General features: G+C 32.2%; 1 protein-coding gene and 1 long non-coding RNA gene across 33 annotated transcripts in view; one reads left to right on the top strand and one right to left on the bottom strand.

Annotated features, from left to right (window-relative positions):
• Positions 1-20,250, bottom strand: part of LOC141456803 (uncharacterized) — a 120,459-nt gene that overhangs the window by 34,825 nt on the left and 65,384 nt on the right. For 30 of the 31 annotated variants that reach the window (XR_012460022.1, XR_012460008.1, XR_012460024.1 and 27 more), the window contains 3 exons: positions 17,446-17,639; positions 14,703-14,932; positions 8,293-8,433 (listed from right to left, as the gene is read on the bottom strand). This is a non-coding gene — a long non-coding RNA (uncharacterized lncRNA). The remainder of the gene's footprint in view (positions 1-8,292; positions 8,434-14,702; positions 14,933-17,445; positions 17,640-20,250) is intronic. The other variant, XR_012460031.1, reaches the window with a different exon arrangement.
• klhl10 (kelch-like protein 10) lies at positions 425-19,729 on the top strand. Of its 2 annotated transcripts, none has more exons than XM_074133080.1 (10): positions 425-654; positions 5,885-6,062; positions 7,373-7,624; positions 8,778-9,057; positions 9,186-9,422; positions 10,024-10,193; positions 10,649-10,818; positions 16,383-16,541; positions 17,892-18,096; positions 19,456-19,729. In XM_074133080.1, the coding sequence occupies exons 2-10, from the start codon at positions 5,926-5,928 to the stop codon at positions 19,715-19,717; spliced, it is 1,872 nt and encodes a 623-aa protein (XP_073989181.1). In that variant the 5' UTR covers positions 425-654; positions 5,885-5,925; the 3' UTR covers positions 19,718-19,729. The 2 variants fall into 2 exon arrangements, with proteins under 2 accessions (XP_073989181.1, XP_073989180.1); XM_074133079.1 differs by lacking the exon at positions 425-654 and adding an exon at positions 3,971-4,213.

Genomic DNA, 20,250 nt, shown 5'->3' with positions numbered 1-20,250 from the left:
TTTAATAGCGCAAAATCGATTCCTTAAAGAGAAATTAGCGACACATAATAAGAAATATCCGTCAATACAGTTTAATTTTCTAATGTAATCTGATTTTAATTAAAATTGGAAATCCTATAATACCTCTTAAAGCACATTTAAATCTGTTGTCTAAATTTTCAATAGCAGTTAACGAGTTTTAAAACCCCGAAAGTACAACATAGGGAAGATGACCAAACCTTAAGATAGTTACATATTTTAAGCCAGTTAGGAAAAGAAATGGCAGGAAAAAAAACAAAAATAGATGGATCGAAGTGGGAAAAAACTTACTGTAAATATGGGAACGTCGCAATATGTCACTGCAACAATTTTTTTTTGTGGGGGAAGGAAAGATGGCGGAACTATACCCAATGGTAAACCAAACCATTCTCCTCGCATAGTTCAGATGAAACCAGGATTCTAACCATCATTACTGCTTTACATCGGTCACCATGAAACCTTTCATTTGTTCGTGTAACTGGTGAACAGAACTCCAAACGAGCCGTTTGCCATCCATTGGTACCACTCTATAGCGGGACTTAGAGACCTAGAATGGCCCTGGTACGACCTTTCTAGCGCAGCCTACGGTTTTTCCACACCATCCTGATGTCGAATTGGACTTACCTAACATTCCAGGTTAATATAGTTTTCCGCAGCAAAATTGGGTGCTCTTTTACACACAGAACAGTGGGTGAAGTTCCTGAATGTAGGCCTAGACATGAATAAGAGAACGACAGCGCCGAATTGTTACAAACAATTATTTAAAATATAAAATGGAAATAGAAATAATAATAATTAATGGTTGTGGACGGGGGTTAGAAGTACATACTTGACTATTAAATTTTTTTAAAAATGAATAACAATTTGATCGGATGAAACAACTCTTTTACGAACAGAGTGAGATAGTAAAAATAACCAAATCACAACATTTCCAATCCCTCACGGACGTAATTCTTTAGCTTAAGCCCTCAATAAACAATCATCATTTGTAATCTAGGTTTCTTTGTTTAATCATAAAAAGAGAGTACATGAACTAGGTAATGGAATGGGTTTTTCAATTTACGTCTTTCACATCATATTAATCTGTACAGTTCAAATGGTTATTTAGATATAGAAACTCGTAAGATAATTGTTGTTTACGCACCAGCACAGATAATTGCATTATATTGTAGGATGGGTAACACGCCATATTTCACATTGTAAAAAAAAAGAGAAAGAATTATTAATTCCATGGTTTACCAGATGGGGATATTTGTTAGGAGATGTATAGTAAACATGCCACGGATCTTAACGCTGTTAGTTCACTGCCTTCATTTCCAAATCCTTCGACTTTCCGCAGCATATTATGCTCGTGATAATCTCTTCTTTTAAGCCAGCTGCTAGTTAAAAGAAAAAATTGGCTGATCGAATGGGAATGAAAACTGCATTAATATTATCGGCTTGTGGTCACTGGCGATGGAGAGATAAGTTCCTGAAGGAAGCCGAACATCAAATTGGGATCATTCTTATTATAAGGCTAGGGCACTTAGCTATCTACTTCCAGCAATGCACTACTACAAGAAGTAGTTCTAATAACGGTAATGTTACGGCGGGTGAAACCAGGAGTTTGCTTTTCTCTCTGCTTTCATCTGGCTCAGCAAGATGTTTTATTTTATACAGTAGAATTGAAAATGTTCAACTTTGTGAAAGTTTATCCCCCCTCCTTGGGATGTAACAAGCAAAAAGACCAAGATCAATTGCACAATGCGAGTCCCAATAGCAACCCTTCCAGTCCCAGATATCTAAAAAAAATCCTAGGATCCGAGAGGTTTCAGAAAAAGTATGTCCTCCTCCTGCACCAAAATTTCTTGGATAGAGGCATCACAGTCAATCAGGAATTTCTTCCACCTTCTCTATATAATCAAGAACAGAATCTTCCAACTCCTCCAAGAAAAACCATTGCCTACATACACCCACCCAGAAACGTTCAGGCTCAATAAAAAAGGTTTTGGCCTCGCATTACGTCGGCTAATTCATTCTTTTCTTCACCAACACTACCTGGCAACTTCAGTAGGTATCACTTCTGTCCAGGTTGTTAAAACATTCTCAGACCATCCGCGGAGCTGATAAAACAGGAGTTCAGCAAAAATAAATAAAAAGGGGGCAAAAGTTAATAAATTTTGCTTTTGTTCATTGGTTTGGCGTTGTCGACGGTTGTATAAAAGAAATGAAATGATGGATTCCTTCAACCTATAAAAGTAAAAGCATGCCCCTTCGGTACATTTGGTGCAACATGATGTATTACGTATAATTATTGATGGAACTTAGGCGGAAAAAACTCTTTAATCGACAAATTTTGAACAATATTGAATTTCAGTAATTCAAAAATAAGGAAACAAACCACTTTTTAGAACATGTAACACAACTTGAAATATTACATTTGCCGTTGTTTCGTGGCTGGTGAAGCTTTTGCCCTCAATAAGAAATGTGTTGAGACCGTTCTCTTGCAGGGCTCTTACAAGTGAAGTGATAATTCATTATTGAATGTCTAATATCTAAAAAATACTATCAGGAAAAATGGTATTCTAGTCTAATGGCAGTCTCTATTGTTAATGCGGTGATAAATTTTTTAAAAATTTTAAACAAGTACATAAAAATAAGCTCAGTATTCTTCCCAAAAGCCAGCAGTAAACTGCGGTTCCGGAGCCAGAATGTGGAACGTTATGCTGTAATTCATTTTGCGATAGTGATGCTCTACTCTTAACGATAGTAGATTACAAGTAGTGGAACTCTAGCCTAAAAAAACAGCCAATAGCCATCTTACTGGTAGTGGGGCCATCTCTTTTATTGGTGTGGTATTTATCGTAAAATTAGTGAGATTTTTTAATTCTCTTCACCATTTCTTTGCAAAGGAGGGGGTTAAACGGCACAAATACCATACTTTGAAGATCAGTCCCAAAATCGCTGTTTAGCATACTGTGTCTATACTTCAGAAGAATCCGTGCCAGAGTTAAGATATGTCCACTATACATAATCTAACTACACCGCTATTCGCCAGTCGCTTAAGGCTAATAAAAGCAACCAAACTTTTCAAACTATTTGCAATATTTACTTCAAACGATACGTCATTCTTTACCACTACTAATATTCCTTTGCTTTATAATCTATTCCTTAGCACACTCAGTTAATATAATTGGATAAAAAATATCGAGGTATCAATTAGTTACCTAAGTATTTACAATTGGGCTTCATCATTCCGTGTATTACGTACATTTTTCCTTGGAAAATATGAAACTAATTGACTCTATTTCGTTTTTACTTTTAATTTTATAATGTCATGGACTCTTAGTTGTTCGAAAAGACAATATAGCTACAGTATAGCTCTCTAAAATAAATCATAAGAATAGTTAAATAAAATCAGATAAAACAACAAAGTTGAGTGGATACTAAAGTAAGTTTTTTAATACCCTGATAAAAGATTTGAAATGATTAGTTAAAACAATGAGAATGAACTTCCTTTGCATTAATTTTCGTACACTATTTCCTCTTCTAGAACTATTCAATCCCCTTTTGAAGCCAAAAAATAATAAAAAAAAAACAATAGTTCAGTAAAAATATAACTGTATACTCATAATCTTTAAAGTCAGAATTTCGGGTGATAAAATAGTATTCAAAATTAATTAAGAAAAGATACTTATCGAAGAGTCTAACTTCCTTCAACTAACAAAAACACAAATTTAAACCTCTGTGACTAATCTACAATACACTTTTCGACTCAGTGTTTTCTGGAACAAGTATTCCCGGTGCTATACTTCCTGTTACTATAATAAGAGAAAACTAGTTACAAGATTATTTACTAAGGCAAAATGCTCTGTGGAGGCAGTGTAATAAATTTGGTGAGAGCATTATTGATTGTATAAATAATTACTAGTACATATGATATATACAAATTTTAAAATATATATCTATGGTTTCGATGCAGAATTCGTCACAAACTATGGCATAGCACTAAACACAATTTTTTTCGGGACCATTAGGCCAAATTTCAGTTTAAAATATAAGAAAAAAAAATACAAAAAAAAAAATAAGATAGGCTGTGATAAGTGGAAGGAATCTACACTCCTGTAGATGAAATCCTTTTGTACTTGTGGCTAATTTTAGTTTTACTTGTGAAATTTGGGTTCAACCTCATAGTGCCCTAGAAAAAGCATGTCAGGTAAGCTACGTTCAGCATTAAAGACTGGTTATTATGACTAAGTACTCGTGTGGTAGGTTTCCTGTTTTTGTTTGGTTTTTTCTTCAAAACATTCACAAGAATCTGGTCCAGGGTTTGCTCTTATTCTTAAGTTGCTTTCATTAGAACAATATTAGGATTAATACTAACCGTTATAAAATATGGTATCAAAGAGATTCTATTAACAAGATAGTTAAAATATCGATGAATCGAATTAGGAATTAGCAATCTGATAGTTGAGTATGGGAGGATCAACACTTTCAACTCTATTTAATTGTAACTTCAATTTGGAGTTTAGTGCAAAATTTTCTCTTCTTAAATTGTTTTCAGTGGTGAGAGTGCTCTTTAATGCCTTTTAAGAGTTACGGTTAGGCTTCAAATTTTGCTGATAAAAATAGTTATTATTTATTAACTAGTTAGCCATTCCTCCACTATTTTTAATGATAATTGTAATTAAGACTATTTACCTCTTAAAAATCGACCGACTTATTTTGTCTTCTATGTTGGGAGCTTTTCTAACACTTTGTCAGGTATTACTCACCAAACAAATTAATATCTGTTTCGGCGATGAAACTGATTCTGTTTAGTATCTGATCAATGCTGAAGAAGAATTTGTTTTCGTAATATTCCTACTTTTAATGCCCCTCCGAGGCTATATTATATACCTAAATTCGCCCAATTTATTTCACTTCATTTTCAGACGAGACTTTAATATTATTACTGCCGATAATGTGATTGCCCTTATTCTCTCAACTGGCTTGATGTAATCGAGTCGTTCATCAATACAACGCAGATTAAGGAGTTATTACTGACTCTTTATTAAATATTAAATAATATTTGTAGCTTTCCTTCAGGAATTCAAGAATTTTTTCAAGTTATTTTAACTTTAATTCTTCAAATCCTCAGAACCATGGTTTGTTTTCGTTTGTGCGAGCCTTCCGAAAGAAACACTGGTTTTTCTTTTCACTATATTAAAATTATTCCGATTGACCAATTCGAAATTTGCTAGGAGTGGCTACGAATTCAGTATTTCTTTAAATTTCCAGTTCTAATGATTTTGATCGTTTAATTTCTTACTTTAAACGTAAGCATTTTATCTTAGTAGAATGAATATATTTTTAAACGTTACCAAATTCGGTTTCATCACAATCTAGAATTATTTATGCCGAACCTTGAATTGATTGTTGTGGAGGGATACCTTCACTTTTGAAGTTAATAAGTTGGAATTACATAAGTATGCAGTTAATGAGAGACAGCCCCATACACTGAAATTGCACTTAGAAAAAGGTCTGACTACCTCTCCCACCAATGCAAAGTAATTGTATTTTCATAGGAAAATTATTTAAATAAATCTCATCAAAACTTATCTTCGCGTAATTAGTGCACTTAGACTAGAGAAAACCGATCAGCCATTATTAAAAAAAAGAAAAAAAAAGAACATTTGGTATAGATGTACTTCTGTTAGCCAATTTTAACGTGAAATTCATTGGAGGTTCCAACGTTGATACCTAAACTCAAATAACAAATTCAAACCTAATTGGGACTTTCCGTTTTTCAGTTAAGCCTTACCAGACAAACAGACCGATAGACACATACACAATGCAGAAACTCTAAAAACACTTCAATTTTTTTTTTTTTTTTTTTTTTTTTCAGAGAAAAATGATGGAATCATTGCACAGAAAGTAGGAAAATGCATGAGCGCATCATCAATGCTATCTTTATATGAACTTAGAGAAATGAATATGCTCTGTGATGCAGTACTGAGATTGGAAGATGGTGCTACATTCCCAGTGCATAGAGCTATATTGTCAGCTTGCAGTCCATACTTCAAGTAACCTCTATTCTTTTCTTCTGTTAGAGTAAATTTCTTTTCCAAAAGAAATTTTTTAATATAAATTGAAAAAAAGAAAATAATTTGAAAAAACATTCCAAAAAACTGTTGTTAAACGCTCTCACGACCTTCCCTACTCCAATTTTCACAACTTAAAATGATTACGCTAGATTTTTCACCAAACTCAGCATTTTAGCAACATATCTCATTGATAATAACATTATATAGGTAGTAGTAACAGAAGGCCTAAAAATGGCGCATTTGAGAGAAGCAGCACAAATAACCTTACTAAAATCGATTTTCATAAACCAAGTTACAAGAAAAAACTACAACGTTGAAAATAACCGAAGACTGAAAAAAAAAAAGAGAAGAAATTCACACTTCCGCAAATGACATAAAATAGGTAGAAAAGGTTGCACAATCCCCAGTTGCAATAACCCAGGGGACTAACCCAAGATACTGGCTCAAAGCGAATCAAAAAGGAAGAGTTTTTGTCTTCACTTCAAAGCTAATTCTCTGTTTTTTTGATTTTTTTTCAAGTTACGTTGGTTGTAATCTAAACTTCTACTTTAGAAAATTACATTTTACTTCTCCTTACTTCCTCCTAGGGGAAGTTAGCTAGTTGTTCGTGTTAATATTCCAATATGAGGATATTTATTGTACATTGAGTAAAACAGGTAGTAGATATTTAGTAGGGTCTCCAAAACCAAATTGAAAATTAGCCTATTCAACGTAAATTCAAACAAACAAAACACCGAAAATGCAAAAGATAAAAAAAGAAAAGAAAATGTATTTTAGAAATTAACCCGTTGCCGCAAATGACGGCTATAACCGTCCGATCTTTGTTGATATGTAGGCAAACGACGTCTATAGCCGTCGTGCACATTTTAATTAATAAAAAAAAGTACAGCGTTAGTACGAAGTGTACTAACGCATACACTTGTTAATTATTGAATTAGTAAAGCAAATGCTGTATAGTCGTCACGACGGTCATAGCCATCATTTGCTCTCGAAAGAGAAAAAATGACATGATGAGCAAATGACGGTTATAGCCGTCGAGAGTTTTTTTTGGAAAAACCGTGGCCAAATGTGATAATTTTTACTTCCAAACATACAACTTACACTTGATTCCATCTGGCAGTCATAAACAATTGAGAAAAAAAAAGTGTGTTTCTGAGCACGATCATCAAATTAAAAGTGTGCGGCAACGGGTTAATAGTTTTTATTAGATACTAATTTCAATAGATATTAAGTTAATGTTACACATCAATAGTATGACCTTGGTCAACATGATTTATATTTCTTTGCAGATCACTTTTTACGACTACGTTGCATTCAAAAGCCAGAACTGACGTCCTACTTCCCGGATTAACTGCACCAATTTTAAACGCACTCATAGAGTATGCATATTTAAGAAAGATTAGCATTAACAAAAGTAATGTAACACAATTATTGGCTGCTTCTGATTATCTCGCTGTCTTGGGTGTAATGGAACTTTGTTGTAAGTTCTTAAAGGATGAACTATCACCCGAGAATTGTATAGGTGTTTTAAAATATGCCAGGTAATTACTTATACACAGATTTTGTTCTAAACATCTCAGAGAGTATCTGTCTGCAATAAAAAAAACACTATAATCTTCCGGTTTACTCGTTTACTCGTCATCTAACAAACAACTAAACCACACCACAACAATCTTTTCCAACCAAGCATAGTCAATATAACGTTAGCCGATCCTTATGTTTCCCGATCGTTGATTAAAGCCATTTGAAAACTAAATCCGATAAAACAGATACGTTCATTAAAATAAATAAAGACAGCTGTTAGCTTCATTCTTACGCTGGGTCCCGAATTTATAAATAAATAATTTGTAATTTACGTTCATTCCATGATTCCATTTACGTTACAATTTTTCTTTTCCATATTTTTTTTCTTAAAAATTTATCTGAGGGTATTTGGCAATTTAAAGGTTTATATAAAAAAGTATTGTACAACTTGAGAATAGATTCTTAGAAGATACCGTGCAATTACTATCCTGTGTAACAAGCGCGTAAAACATGCCCATGAAAAAAGGAAAATCAAACTTTAAGAAGTTGTGTAAATTAGAATTAATTGATGTAATAATTGCAGTAATAAAAATAGCTAGAATTGATGTTTTTTTTGGCAATCACTTTCTAATTTTACTGTAGAAACTAATATCTAATAGCTAATTATTATTTGATAATTTATAACCTTTAGAAAACCAACTGCAGGACCAGTGAACTCCATGTTATTCCTAGCAGCCGTTGGCATTACTGCATGTCCTTTTGAAGTAGCTCCTCAGAATTCATTGTTCCTTGATGAGCATCCCTTTGATTTTTCGTAAATACTCCTCTGTAAAAAAAAAAAAAAAATTATAATATTCATCATTAATAATGATAAGATGATGGAAAACACGAGGAAGCTGTTCTAGTTACTTGATTGTAGATTCAATGTTAATCATATTGAAGCGTTTTTAATAATTTTGGTTTGCTGTGCGAAAGTAGAAACCAGAAAAAAGACTTTCAAATCATTTTGCTGTAATTCGTGAAAATCTTTAATCAAAATTTCAACTCAAAGCAAGAGTTCTTACTTTTCTTTTAGCACAAGTTTCGTGAGCTAGCAAGGTTCGTTCTCAAGCAATATAGATAATTTGCTAAACTATTGAATTAGATAATTGGAATTGAAAATTTTTACAGGGACCATTTTTGCAAAGATTTGGAAAAAGAAACATTCACTTATGTGATGCGTAACTTTCCTCTTGTAGCTAAACAAAGTGAAGAAATTTTATTTTTACCAGTAAACGAGATATGTGATATTATTGGCTGTGATGAGTTGAATGTAAAAAGTGAAGAATTAATTTGGGAATTCGTATTAAAATGGATTGAACAGGATATAGAGAATCGTAAGAAGCACATAGTTATACTGATGAAACAGATACGATTAGGTTTAATGGATACTCAGTTCTTCTTAGAAAATGTAAGAAAACTGAAAATATTTATTTAAATAAAATACTCTCAATAAACCAGATATATATTGAAAATTGTAAGGCCAAACTTAGGCTTGACATCTTATCATATGGAAAGTTTGTTTCTGTTCTATTGTAGGTAAAAGAGCATCCTTATGTTTCTGGCAATGAGCAATGTCGCCCACTGATAATAGAAACTCTAAGATTTCTTTATGATCTGGAAATGATCACCCAAAAAACTGGCGAAGTAGCTACACCGGAAATCGCCAGGCCCAGGGTGCCGCACGAGGTACTGTTCGCTATTGGAGGCTGGAGTGGAGGCAGTCCAACTAATTTCATTGAAACTTATGACACTCGAGCTGATAGATGGGTTAAGGTAAGATCCTTGAATAATTTTCCTTCTCCTCGAAGAATTGACAGCAATAAGTATTTTTATAAAAACAAGGTACGAATTCAATCCAATCACTACCCGATTTCAATGCAATTATTTCAATAATAATGAGCAAATGTTTGAAAGTTTAGGTCTTAGCAGCAATACATAGATCTAAGTGGTGAGATAATGATTTTTTTCAGCTCAGACGGAGAAACGTAATTTAATATTCTACCTCACACTTGCGGTCTCCAAAAACCAAGTGTATCAGATAAAATTGATATTGCACCTTCTTTATCACAACCTTTTCTAATGTCAATGCAATATGAGGTTCACTTCTACGTATCTATTATATATTTAATATTCTCCATCTTTTAGACTAAAATATATATTGCAAATACCATTGCAGTCATAAAAACTAGTCTACTGATACTAGTCTAAAACTGTCTACCAATCAACAGATAATTTAACCCAGCCCGTTACAAATTTATGACAATCACTGATTGTCTACTAATCTACAAATTATTCACCACATTCACCTACCTATATTCTCAAGAAACAAACTCCAAAACCCGATTGAAATTATTAATATTAACCTGTTCCATAGGTAGAGGAGGTTGACCGTACAGGACCTCGAGCTTATCATGGTACAGTGGTGATTGGCTATGAAATTTATGTGATAGGAGGATTTGATGGAATGGACTATTTTAATTCTTGTCGTTGTTTTAATGCAGTCACAAAAACCTGGAGAGAAATAGCACCGATGAATGCTAAAAGGTATGTATGGGGCTATTTTTATTATTAAATATAAGTAGTACTACTGCGTATTTGATGATTGGAAGAATATAAACATAGAAACTGGCTTGAGTGAAGAATGCCTTCAATTAGTGAAGAGATTGCAGTTAAGGAAAATCGCTTATGTAATGCAACCATTAGAACTTATGGACTTATTATTTTACTTATAGAAGCGCTTGAGAAAGTTGTTTAAATCCTCTAGCGTGTGTAGTATTATTGGTAGTTACACTGATTATGCCTGGTGAACTCTACCAAATAGAAATCACAATTTATGAAATAAAATATAGATACGCCTTACTTGGTACAGTATTGTATTTTTTTAAAGAAATTATTGTAATAATAGTTGCACTTGTAGGGCCCACAGTTACAAAAAAAAATATATATATATAATAAATGAAAAGCAAAATAAAGTAAACTAGGAAAACGATTTCATCTAGATGTTACGTGAGCGTGGCTGTAGTGGATGACATGATCTACGCGATGGGCGGCTATGATGGTCATCATCGACAGAACACAGCCGAAAGATACGACTATCGCACCAACCAATGGACAGTAATTGCACCAATGAACTTCCAAAGGAGCGATGCCTGCGCTACAACACTAAATGGTCGGTAAGATGCGATTTTTTTTTTTTTTTAATGATTTAAGGCGCGTCAACATCTGAAGTTATTGGCGCCCGGAGCTTTTTTCAGTGCACTGTCGGCCTCCGGACAGTGTTCTCTCATTACAGACAAAGCTGTCCATCACCAGACAGTGAGCTGTAAGAAGCTCCTAGGAAGAGAAAATCTAAGGGTCAGCAGCTGGATTCGAACCCGGGACCTCCGCGTGGGAGTCCAGTATGCTAACCTCATAGCTAATCCCATCCTTTTTTTATTATTGATCAAAATAATAAACATTTTTTATTAAAAAATTCAAGACTAAGTATAGATTTCCAAGGCTTATTACTAGTATATTTTGAAATCCAAGTTTCCAAGTAGCAATCAGGTCGGAAGGTCTTTTGAAAGTCATTGAACCTGAAGCCAAACGAGAGTTTTATTCATAATATGGGAATACTCTTCAATTCTTTAGGATGTTTCTTACACTTCTTTTCACACATTGTATTCATATATGTTTGGAGCAGATCTATTACTTCCACTTTCTCTTGCTCGAATCAGAAATCTGGATATGACCTGCAGATTCTCACAAATAGATCGAAGCATTACGTTCAACTTTTCTTCCCGTAATGAAAGAACTATTAGCAAACAAATGAATAGTACCTGATACTCGTTTAAGAAATGTAGTACCGAAAGCCCCCAAATATTTATTAACTATCTTGGGCCCTGCAAAGGCAACGAAGGCTGTTTTTTCTTTAGGTACCACACGGGTTCAGAAGGGACTTGGATAGTATGGGCTTCGCCCTTCGCAATAGACGATTAAGTGAATAATAGTTGCAGCTACATAACTACCATAGCTGAATCAATTAAACTGAATAAATACAGTTTGTTTATAAGAAAAGTCAAGTGCCTGTTTAATTCCACAATATTTCTGAAATACAATTTCATACTACGTTATAGACCACATTGCGCAGCTACATACATGTTAATTAACGCAGATTTATCACAAACTTTTATTGATTGGCCTTAAAAGTAGCCTAAATCTCTCGGATTAACTAAGCTTTCATTTATGATAAAAAAAAAAGATAGGCCATAAGCTGAATGATGTCAAGTGGGCTTTATAATTTCTAATGGACTTGATTTAGTAGACAGATAAGCCCAAAGTTATCAGCTTTTTTTTTTTAACCAGAACCCAATGCGTCACTGATGCAATTTTCTTCATTGTTTCCCTTTTAATCCAGCAAATATGATTTCACATTTATCAACTCTTTTTTTTATCTCTAATCTACGTGTGATCAGAATTTATTAGCATAGGGAAGAATCCATGATAATTGGGATCATAGGTTTACGTCATGTACATCAAGTTTGTTGATCCCATTTTTTTAATTAAAAAAGCTCTGATTATAATTCCACGCATATTATTCTGATATTTACATAAATCAAGCTATTTCGTTTGACTTTAAGCGGTACCTGTAAAAATCCTCGAACTATTTAAAAAGAAGTTCTGCTTGGCTTTGGTTACAGCATAGTATTAAAAAGATTTATTTGAAAGCCTTAACTAAAGCAACAAGTAGGAATTATACGCACTGAGAGAGTAAGAAAAGGTGGAAAAAGTTAAGAGTGGTTCAGTCTTATTGATCACTAATAAAACTTTACAAAATTACACAACACTTTAAATCTTACAAAAAAATTGGATTAGAGCCTGACACACATTATCCATTCAACAAGAGGATAGTCTAAAATCATTGAGGCCACATCAATCTCGGTAACTAATACGAGGCAATATGATAATCTACGGTGGAATTATTCACGAGGCTTACCCACGAAGTAGATTAACTTAACGCCCATTACCCTTAGACATCAACTAGACCAGTACAAGGCTCCGCCCCTCGCTGCAAACAATTAAGTATATAATAGTTGTGTAGCTACGATAGCTCAAGCAATGAAATGAATAAATTAAAAATAAATAATAGTTGTGAAAGAAAAGTCGAGTTATTTTCATTGGATGCTATAAAATTTGACAATTCAATTGGAAGTACTAATTTAATGAAAATAATTTTGTACTTGTTAGGAATTTTCTTGAAAACGATTGTAATTTTTTTTATTAAAATTCTTCCTGATATATAATTAATTATTCCATGCATACAAAACTATTTGAAACATTTTTCTTTAAATAATAATTTTTGAGAAGCTTTGTGCTTAAGCATTCTTGTGAAGTGTTCTAAGAGCGTTCAAGAAACCAGATTCAGCCACCTTATATTTATTTTAGTTAAGTCTATCACGTCATTATTGCGGTTACTTTAAATTTATAATTTCTGAGTAGGAAAAAATAGTGATGAGAGAAAGGAGAAGTTTCGAGTCTCGAACTCTTTCTCTGTGCGCGAATGAGTGTAGAATCTGTGTTTGTGGTGTGTGTGTGTACGATAAGATGGCGAAAGCAGAGGGGATGATGATTAGTGATCAGCAAAATCTAAAAACCAAAACCTTTTACACCAGATTACGGCTTTTTAAAAATTATTATGCATATTCCAACTATACTGAATTCATAAACGAAAATAAATTGTAAATAACTGGAGTTTAATCTAGGCGCTGTTTATTAGGTTGTTAAATGAAAATAATAAATAAACTAAGCCTGAAACGTACAATCCAAATATTTTTTTGATTATTTACAATTTCATCATTTTCTTGTAATGATAAAGAACTCCAAAATCTGACAATACGCATATTTAATTTTATTTAAGACAGGTTATTTTTTTCAATTGTAACCAAATAAATACCCCACGAAGTAATAATTTGTTTAACAAATTTTCGTCTATAAAAAATTTATAATAAAATGATTAAATTGAAGGGTAACCGTTCCCTCAACAATGACTACGTGGGAGAGAAAATATAATACTTGAAGACCAATATTTGCTAAAAGGTCCTGCTTCTATAACCAATTTCAATAGAATTGCTCTTAGAGTTATTAATGAATGAACCAATTTACTCAAGTCCCCGCTCTAAGAAAACTAATATTTTTCATTCAGCAAATGGTAGTGCTTTTCAGTTACAACAACTTTCAAGATTTTCTTCAAACTTAGATTTTTTTTTAAATTTATTAGCTTTAAAGTAGGTTCAATTTTTGACAATCAGTTCAGGGCTTTACTACTACACTTCTAAAATACAGAATCAGTCCTAAAAACAATAATCTACTTGTAGAAAACAGATCATAAAGAAAAGAGTTCACATGTTCCATCATCATCATCATGTATCATCTTTCTTGAAAAGCAGGAATATTTTGAATAAAAATAATTACGACACTTATTACGAGTGCTATGAGAGCGATAAGAAGGTACATGGAAATCAAAAAGAGAGAGTAGTTCTGGACAGTTTATATTATCATGAAGGAGACTGTAAATAAAAATGGTATCGGATTATTGGTCACTGCTATTTTGGCAGTATGTAAACAAGCCTAGCAAGCTAAGTAATGCAATCAAGTGAGTCAGCAAGTATAGAGATAGCAACTTAACTGAAGACTGATTCTCTACACCAAACTGATCAATCTACCTCTAATGCTGGGTGAAAGTCCGAAAAACAATAAACATGTTTTTGCAGCGACGACGAATAAAACCTAAGTGATTAAACAAATTCTGGTGATGGATGAAAATACGAAACGATTCAGGAATATAAAAAAAAAATCTGGCGTAAAAAGCTAAGTTGGATAAAATCAACAATATTCAAGAAAACTTTTAAAAGACAAAGTTTCTGCTGAAATAACATCTAAAATAAGTTATTCAACAGTAAGTTCAGATTTAATTTCACAATATTCTATCGACAAAAACAGAGATAAAATTGTTTCAGTTAAATCCCGTTAATGCCAGGAACGTCCCTGGTTATTAAAATTAATAATATTACTAACCCGAGAATATTCCTTACTAAGAATAGAACTAAATTTCTAGTGGAATGAGATTTCCTCTGCGATAGCGCTGGTAAACTTCAACCAGGAATCTACTCTTTGGCTCGCTTATTCGTGAAAAAAAGCCAATCAATCTCTCTCTGTCGTCGAGGGATGCTAGACACGAGAAGACACGATCCAGTGGAGGTCAGTGCACAGAGAAATGCATCCCAGATGTTGCTGCGTCTTAATTACTGAGAAAAAAAAGTTTATTATTAAGTATTTATTAGCTTTTGAATCTTCGATGTAAATTTTAAACATTCATGAGTATCCAGCAAAATCAATAGTGTTTCAAAAAGTTTAGAGATAATTTAAAAAATAAAAATAACAAAATAAATAATAATAGATAAATAAAAAAAATAAATATAAAGATAAATTGATCAGGTTGTTTCATTTAGTATTTTTGTGATTTTTTCTCTATTTCTAAAGTAGTGTGAACAACCTGTCAGGGTGACAAGAGCTTAAAAAAACAATAGTTCTACAGATATACCCAGCGGACGAATGCAAGTCAGGTCAATATGGCACACTACTATCAACACATTTTCTATTTCAGCAAAAGAAAAAAATGATGGAAACATTTTCACTGGTACAAAGATCGTTCAAAATTCTACTTAATTAATTTATTACTGCCAAATATTTTCTTATAGGATAAAACTAGTCAATGAAATTAATCTACTCAAATTAACTAAAAAGAAAAAAAAACATCAAAACATAAAATTTATTTTAAGTACGAATTAGAGAATTCATATTGTTTAAAGGTATTATTATTTTTACCTCCTTAAGCTCAAAAGTGTGTTATTATAAGGCGATGTTTAAAGTTTTGTAAATGAGTTGAAATAAAACTGTTTTAATAATTAAGTTTTAACTGCACGGATAATCTCAGATCGGATACGGCATAAGTTTACTCCTTGACTCTTTTCAAGTTGACTACCTCTCCGACTTAATAACCGTTGATCAAATAAAGAATAAATGCACCTCTGGGGCATCATGCGGTGGTTCTTCCTTTCTGTGGCTTCTCTGGAGAGCCAACTGGATTGAATTAGCATTCCGTCCAGTTTCTATCTAATTGTAAAAGTCTTCTTGAGTGTATCTTGGATGGTATTGGAACATTACTGGTACGTCTGGTCCCTTTTAATAATACAAAACATCCTAAAAGCCACAAGGGCACAGGTGGGAGAGGAGATATGTTGACTTCAGGGACTCGTTATTCCCAACTACCGTCTACTTTCTTAGGTTTCTTTGTGAGATCCTGGTTGTTGTTCTACCAGTTCCTTTTAATTGGGAGTTTAATGGTTCAGAATACTGAACAAGGTATTGGAGCGTTTGTTGACACGAACGGTATTCTGCATCCGGCTCATTCCAGAACTTCCCTAGTGTACTAAACGGGCCAATAGAAGGATGAGTGGTCTCATGAGTGTAAAGTTCATTAGATCTACACCTTTTTCAGACATACAACTCTTTATTACATAAAAAAACAAAAGAAAATACGTTGATGAGGATAACTCCGAAGCAAACGTAACTGAATAGAATTCCTTAGCTAAGTGCGGGTAAATGTCCCTTAAAGTTTTGAAAATGCATGTATAGCATTTACATAAATAGTTTCTAAATAAATGAATATAACATTAACTATCTACATTCTTACAGGAAAGATATACATTACGGGCGGATTTAATGGACAAGAATGCATGAACAGCGCTGAAATGTACGATCCAGAATTGAATCAATGGTTTATGATTCCGCCGATGAGATCAAGACGGAGCGGTGTCTCCTGTATCGGATACCATGGATGTCTTTACGTTATTGGTAAGAAAATTGGTTATATCTAATACTCTAAAAAAAAAATCATTGCCATCAATGATTCTTAAATTATTTGAAAAATAGTACGATAAAAATTACTTTAATAGGTTATAAATAAAACGAACTTACATGAGAGTAATTAATCTGCTGAAAAGAGAGAGAGAAAGAGATAGAGAAGACGATAAAAATGTAATGAAATAAAGTTTTATGATGGTGAAAAGATTCTGTTGATTTTTTTCGCCAAGAAAGTCCAATCCCTTGAAATTTTTCCTTTAAATACATTATTTTTTTCTTTTTTAAAAAGTCATTTCTGAAATTGTGTTTTTTTTTTTAACCTTGAAGTTTTAAAAAAAATTGTTCGTTGCTCAACTAAATATATTAATTAAAAAAATTAAAAGGAAAGCAATAGGTTTCCTTCTTCAAAAGAATTTCGAACGAAAAGTGAGATGCTCCTTAATTAGTAAGCATTTATTAGTCAAAGTGAACTGTTCTATTCATAAGATTTTTTGTTTATGACATTCAATTTTTATTGAACAGCTTCCTGCAAATTTGTATTTTTTAAGAATATAGCTCATTATTAGTAATTAAGTACTTTTTTTAAAAAAGTAATTATTTTAATTAAAAAATCTGTTGTTAAAGAATATTAAACAGTAAATAGTACTTAAGGGGCAGTCTACAATTACTTCCTTGAAAGATTCAATTTCGAATATTTGACCAGAATGCAATATTAACCATCTTGCAATATTGTCCTAAAGACTGAATTTTTAAATAATTTTCTTACAATATTTTAAGAGGAAACAAAAAATAAAATAAACCCGTTTTATTTGCTCATTGTCCAGAAAAGCTCTATTTACTATGTATATTAACTTTTATACCAAACACAATGCATTATTATTGAACATTATCTTACTGATTTCCTCAGATGTTTTCTCAAAGTTAAATTTTCTCGTTAAAAATTCCATCTGGGCTCAACTGTAGTCCCTGTGCTTTTGGGTGTACTTTTAAGTTTGATTGCAACTCTTTGGTAACAGCATGCTTTTCTTCAAGTCACCTGCCTAAGCCAGTCTGCTTACATTCCAGCTGAGGCGTTGCGCCATACTAAAACTGTGCAAAATATATTGTGTTAAACAAATAGAATTAAAAAATGCGTCTACTCCTGTTCCGGGAGTTTGTTACGTTTTATACGTTTGTTTACTTATAATCTTAAGAAAAATAGATGAGAGAAGACATTCAAGATACCTACATTGCACTGAATGAAAACGTAAAGCCTATATTTTGTTTTGAAGTGCCGCTAATTTATAATTAATTTTGACAATAGATTGATCTACTAGATAATCAATTTAATAAAAAATGCAGGTGGTTTTAATGGAATTTCAAGAATGTGCAGCGGAGAAAAATATAATCCAGTAAACAACAGTTGGACACCAATACCGGACATGTACAACCCGAGAAGTAATTTTGCCATAGAAGTGATTGACGATATGATATTCACCATCGGGGGATTCAATGGAGTCACCACTATTTATCACGTAGAATGTTACGATGATAAACCGAACGAATGGTGAGCTATAAAAGATTTTTTTTTAACTTTATTAAACTTAAAACTGAAAAAAGCTGAGTGAACGTCATTTGATTTAAAAATAAAATTTTTAGATAGAATAAAAAAATAAATAAAAATCAGTCTAATTTTAGATATATTACATAACTTTAATGAGTAATAATTTATGATAAGACGCTGCGAAAATACTAATGGGTATTCATAATTTTATTTATGTAGAGTCTGAACGAATAAAGAATTGTAAAAGTAAGTGTTAATAAAAATAAATGAATACAAAAAAGCAACGAATACTCATATTATCGATTAAAGATGATTACATAAAGTATGATATAAAAGGTAAAAGATACTTTAGCTACAAAGATATCAAGTATTAAAAAGTGTAACAATGATCCCTTATCAATACATCTTCCTCCCTAACCTACATATTTATTACTTATTTTGTAAAAAAAAATAAATTTTTATATCAATAATACAAATGTTACTTATACATTTGTAAGAAGATTTATGTCTAGTTTCGACTAATTTCTTAGTAGTCTTATTATTTATTTTTTCAAAATACGAATTCAACACAATTAGTTGAAATTAGAAAAATAACTTATGGGACGGAGTATTCCATCTCATATTTTATACTACTTATCAAAATAATATAAAATTACAAGTAAAACCTTATGTAAAAGAAGAATACTTAATTGTTAGCTTTGCCGTATCTAAAACCACTCAGTACTCGCCCAGAATTTTCCCAGCTCACTTACTTAGTCCATTGACCAAAAGGTTGAAAATATTTAGTGGTGTTTAAAAGAGTTCCTTCAATAATGCAACTTTTAAAATTGTAATTAATGAAATGAAGGGTAAGATAATACATTTGTTTAAATTTAGTTTCTAAAAGCAGGATATATTCAGGAGGGGTAAAACATAAACGATATAATTTTATCTGAAATTTCTATACATGGAGACAATGATAAATTTAACTGAATTAAGTTTTCCCTTAGCGTTTTTGAAAATCCAATTTAGAACGAAAAACCCAATTTAAAACGAAATAAAATAGTAATCAACTACTTGTATAACCAGATAAAAAGCAGAACTTGCGTATTACAAATTGTTGGAGTAGATCTCAAACAATTAATAAATTAATAAATTTTTTAATAAAGTAAAAAATTGTAACAAAAATATTAATATTCTTTTTTTCTTCTGCACCAACTGTTTAGCACTTTGGGCAAATCTTTAATCATTCCTCGTTTTTTTCTTTCGTTGTACATTACTTTCCAAAAATTAAAGCAATGTCTTTTAGTCGTTAAGTTTTAAGAATTACTAAGGCATATTACTTCTAAGGCTCTATTATATTTATAATCAAATTTGCTGCAGGTATGAAGCCACAGACATGAATATCTACCGCTCAGCGCTATCAGCTAGTGTAATCATGGGCTTACCGAATGTTCGTGACTATATACACCAGCACCGAGATCGTCTAATGGAAGAGAAAAGGCAAAAACTTCTTTTACTAGAAACACAAAGAACCGTACAAACTAGAACGATTCACAACAGTCAAATGCAAGCAGTTTTAAATCAAGACATAAACAATAACAACAATAATTCTGTAAACATTGCCCCAAACAATAACACTTAATTACAGTTATAAGTAGTGTTTTTATTTTATTTAGATTGCAAAGCAAAACCAATTTGTAGCACATTACCTAAAATTAAATGTGATACATAAAATATTTATTATTTTTATTAAGAACAGTTCAAAGAATCGTCAATGTAAACACACCGGTTGGTATTATTTCAGGAAATTAAACAAGAAACACATAGAGCGGAAGAAAAAGAAATAAATAAATTCAATTATAAATGCAAAGAATTTAATCAAAAACCATACAAAACCTCTTTATCGAAGTTCGAACTTAAAATCAATATCTTTTGAACTCCAACTGGTACTGATAAATCTTTTCTCTACTCTAACCGGTACTGATAAGGTTAAATTAGGCTTTCAAATAAGCAAATCGGGAAGTTACTTTCGGAAAGGTTATAATATATTAAACGTAATTTAAACATGAAAATATTTCTATGTTTCCTTCTTCATTGTGACTAGGAATTCCAATTAGAGGGAGAACTCTTCTTTGTAATAGAGGCAGCTACATATACTACTATAAATTCTTTACT

Source organism: Rhodnius prolixus, unplaced genomic scaffold (genome assembly GCF_049639745.1).
Source record: "Rhodnius prolixus isolate KJV_2025 unplaced genomic scaffold, Rpr scaffold_10, whole genome shotgun sequence".
Lineage (NCBI taxonomy): Eukaryota > Metazoa > Arthropoda > Insecta > Hemiptera > Reduviidae > Rhodnius > Rhodnius prolixus.
This window is presented reverse-complemented; position numbering and strand designations above follow the sequence as displayed.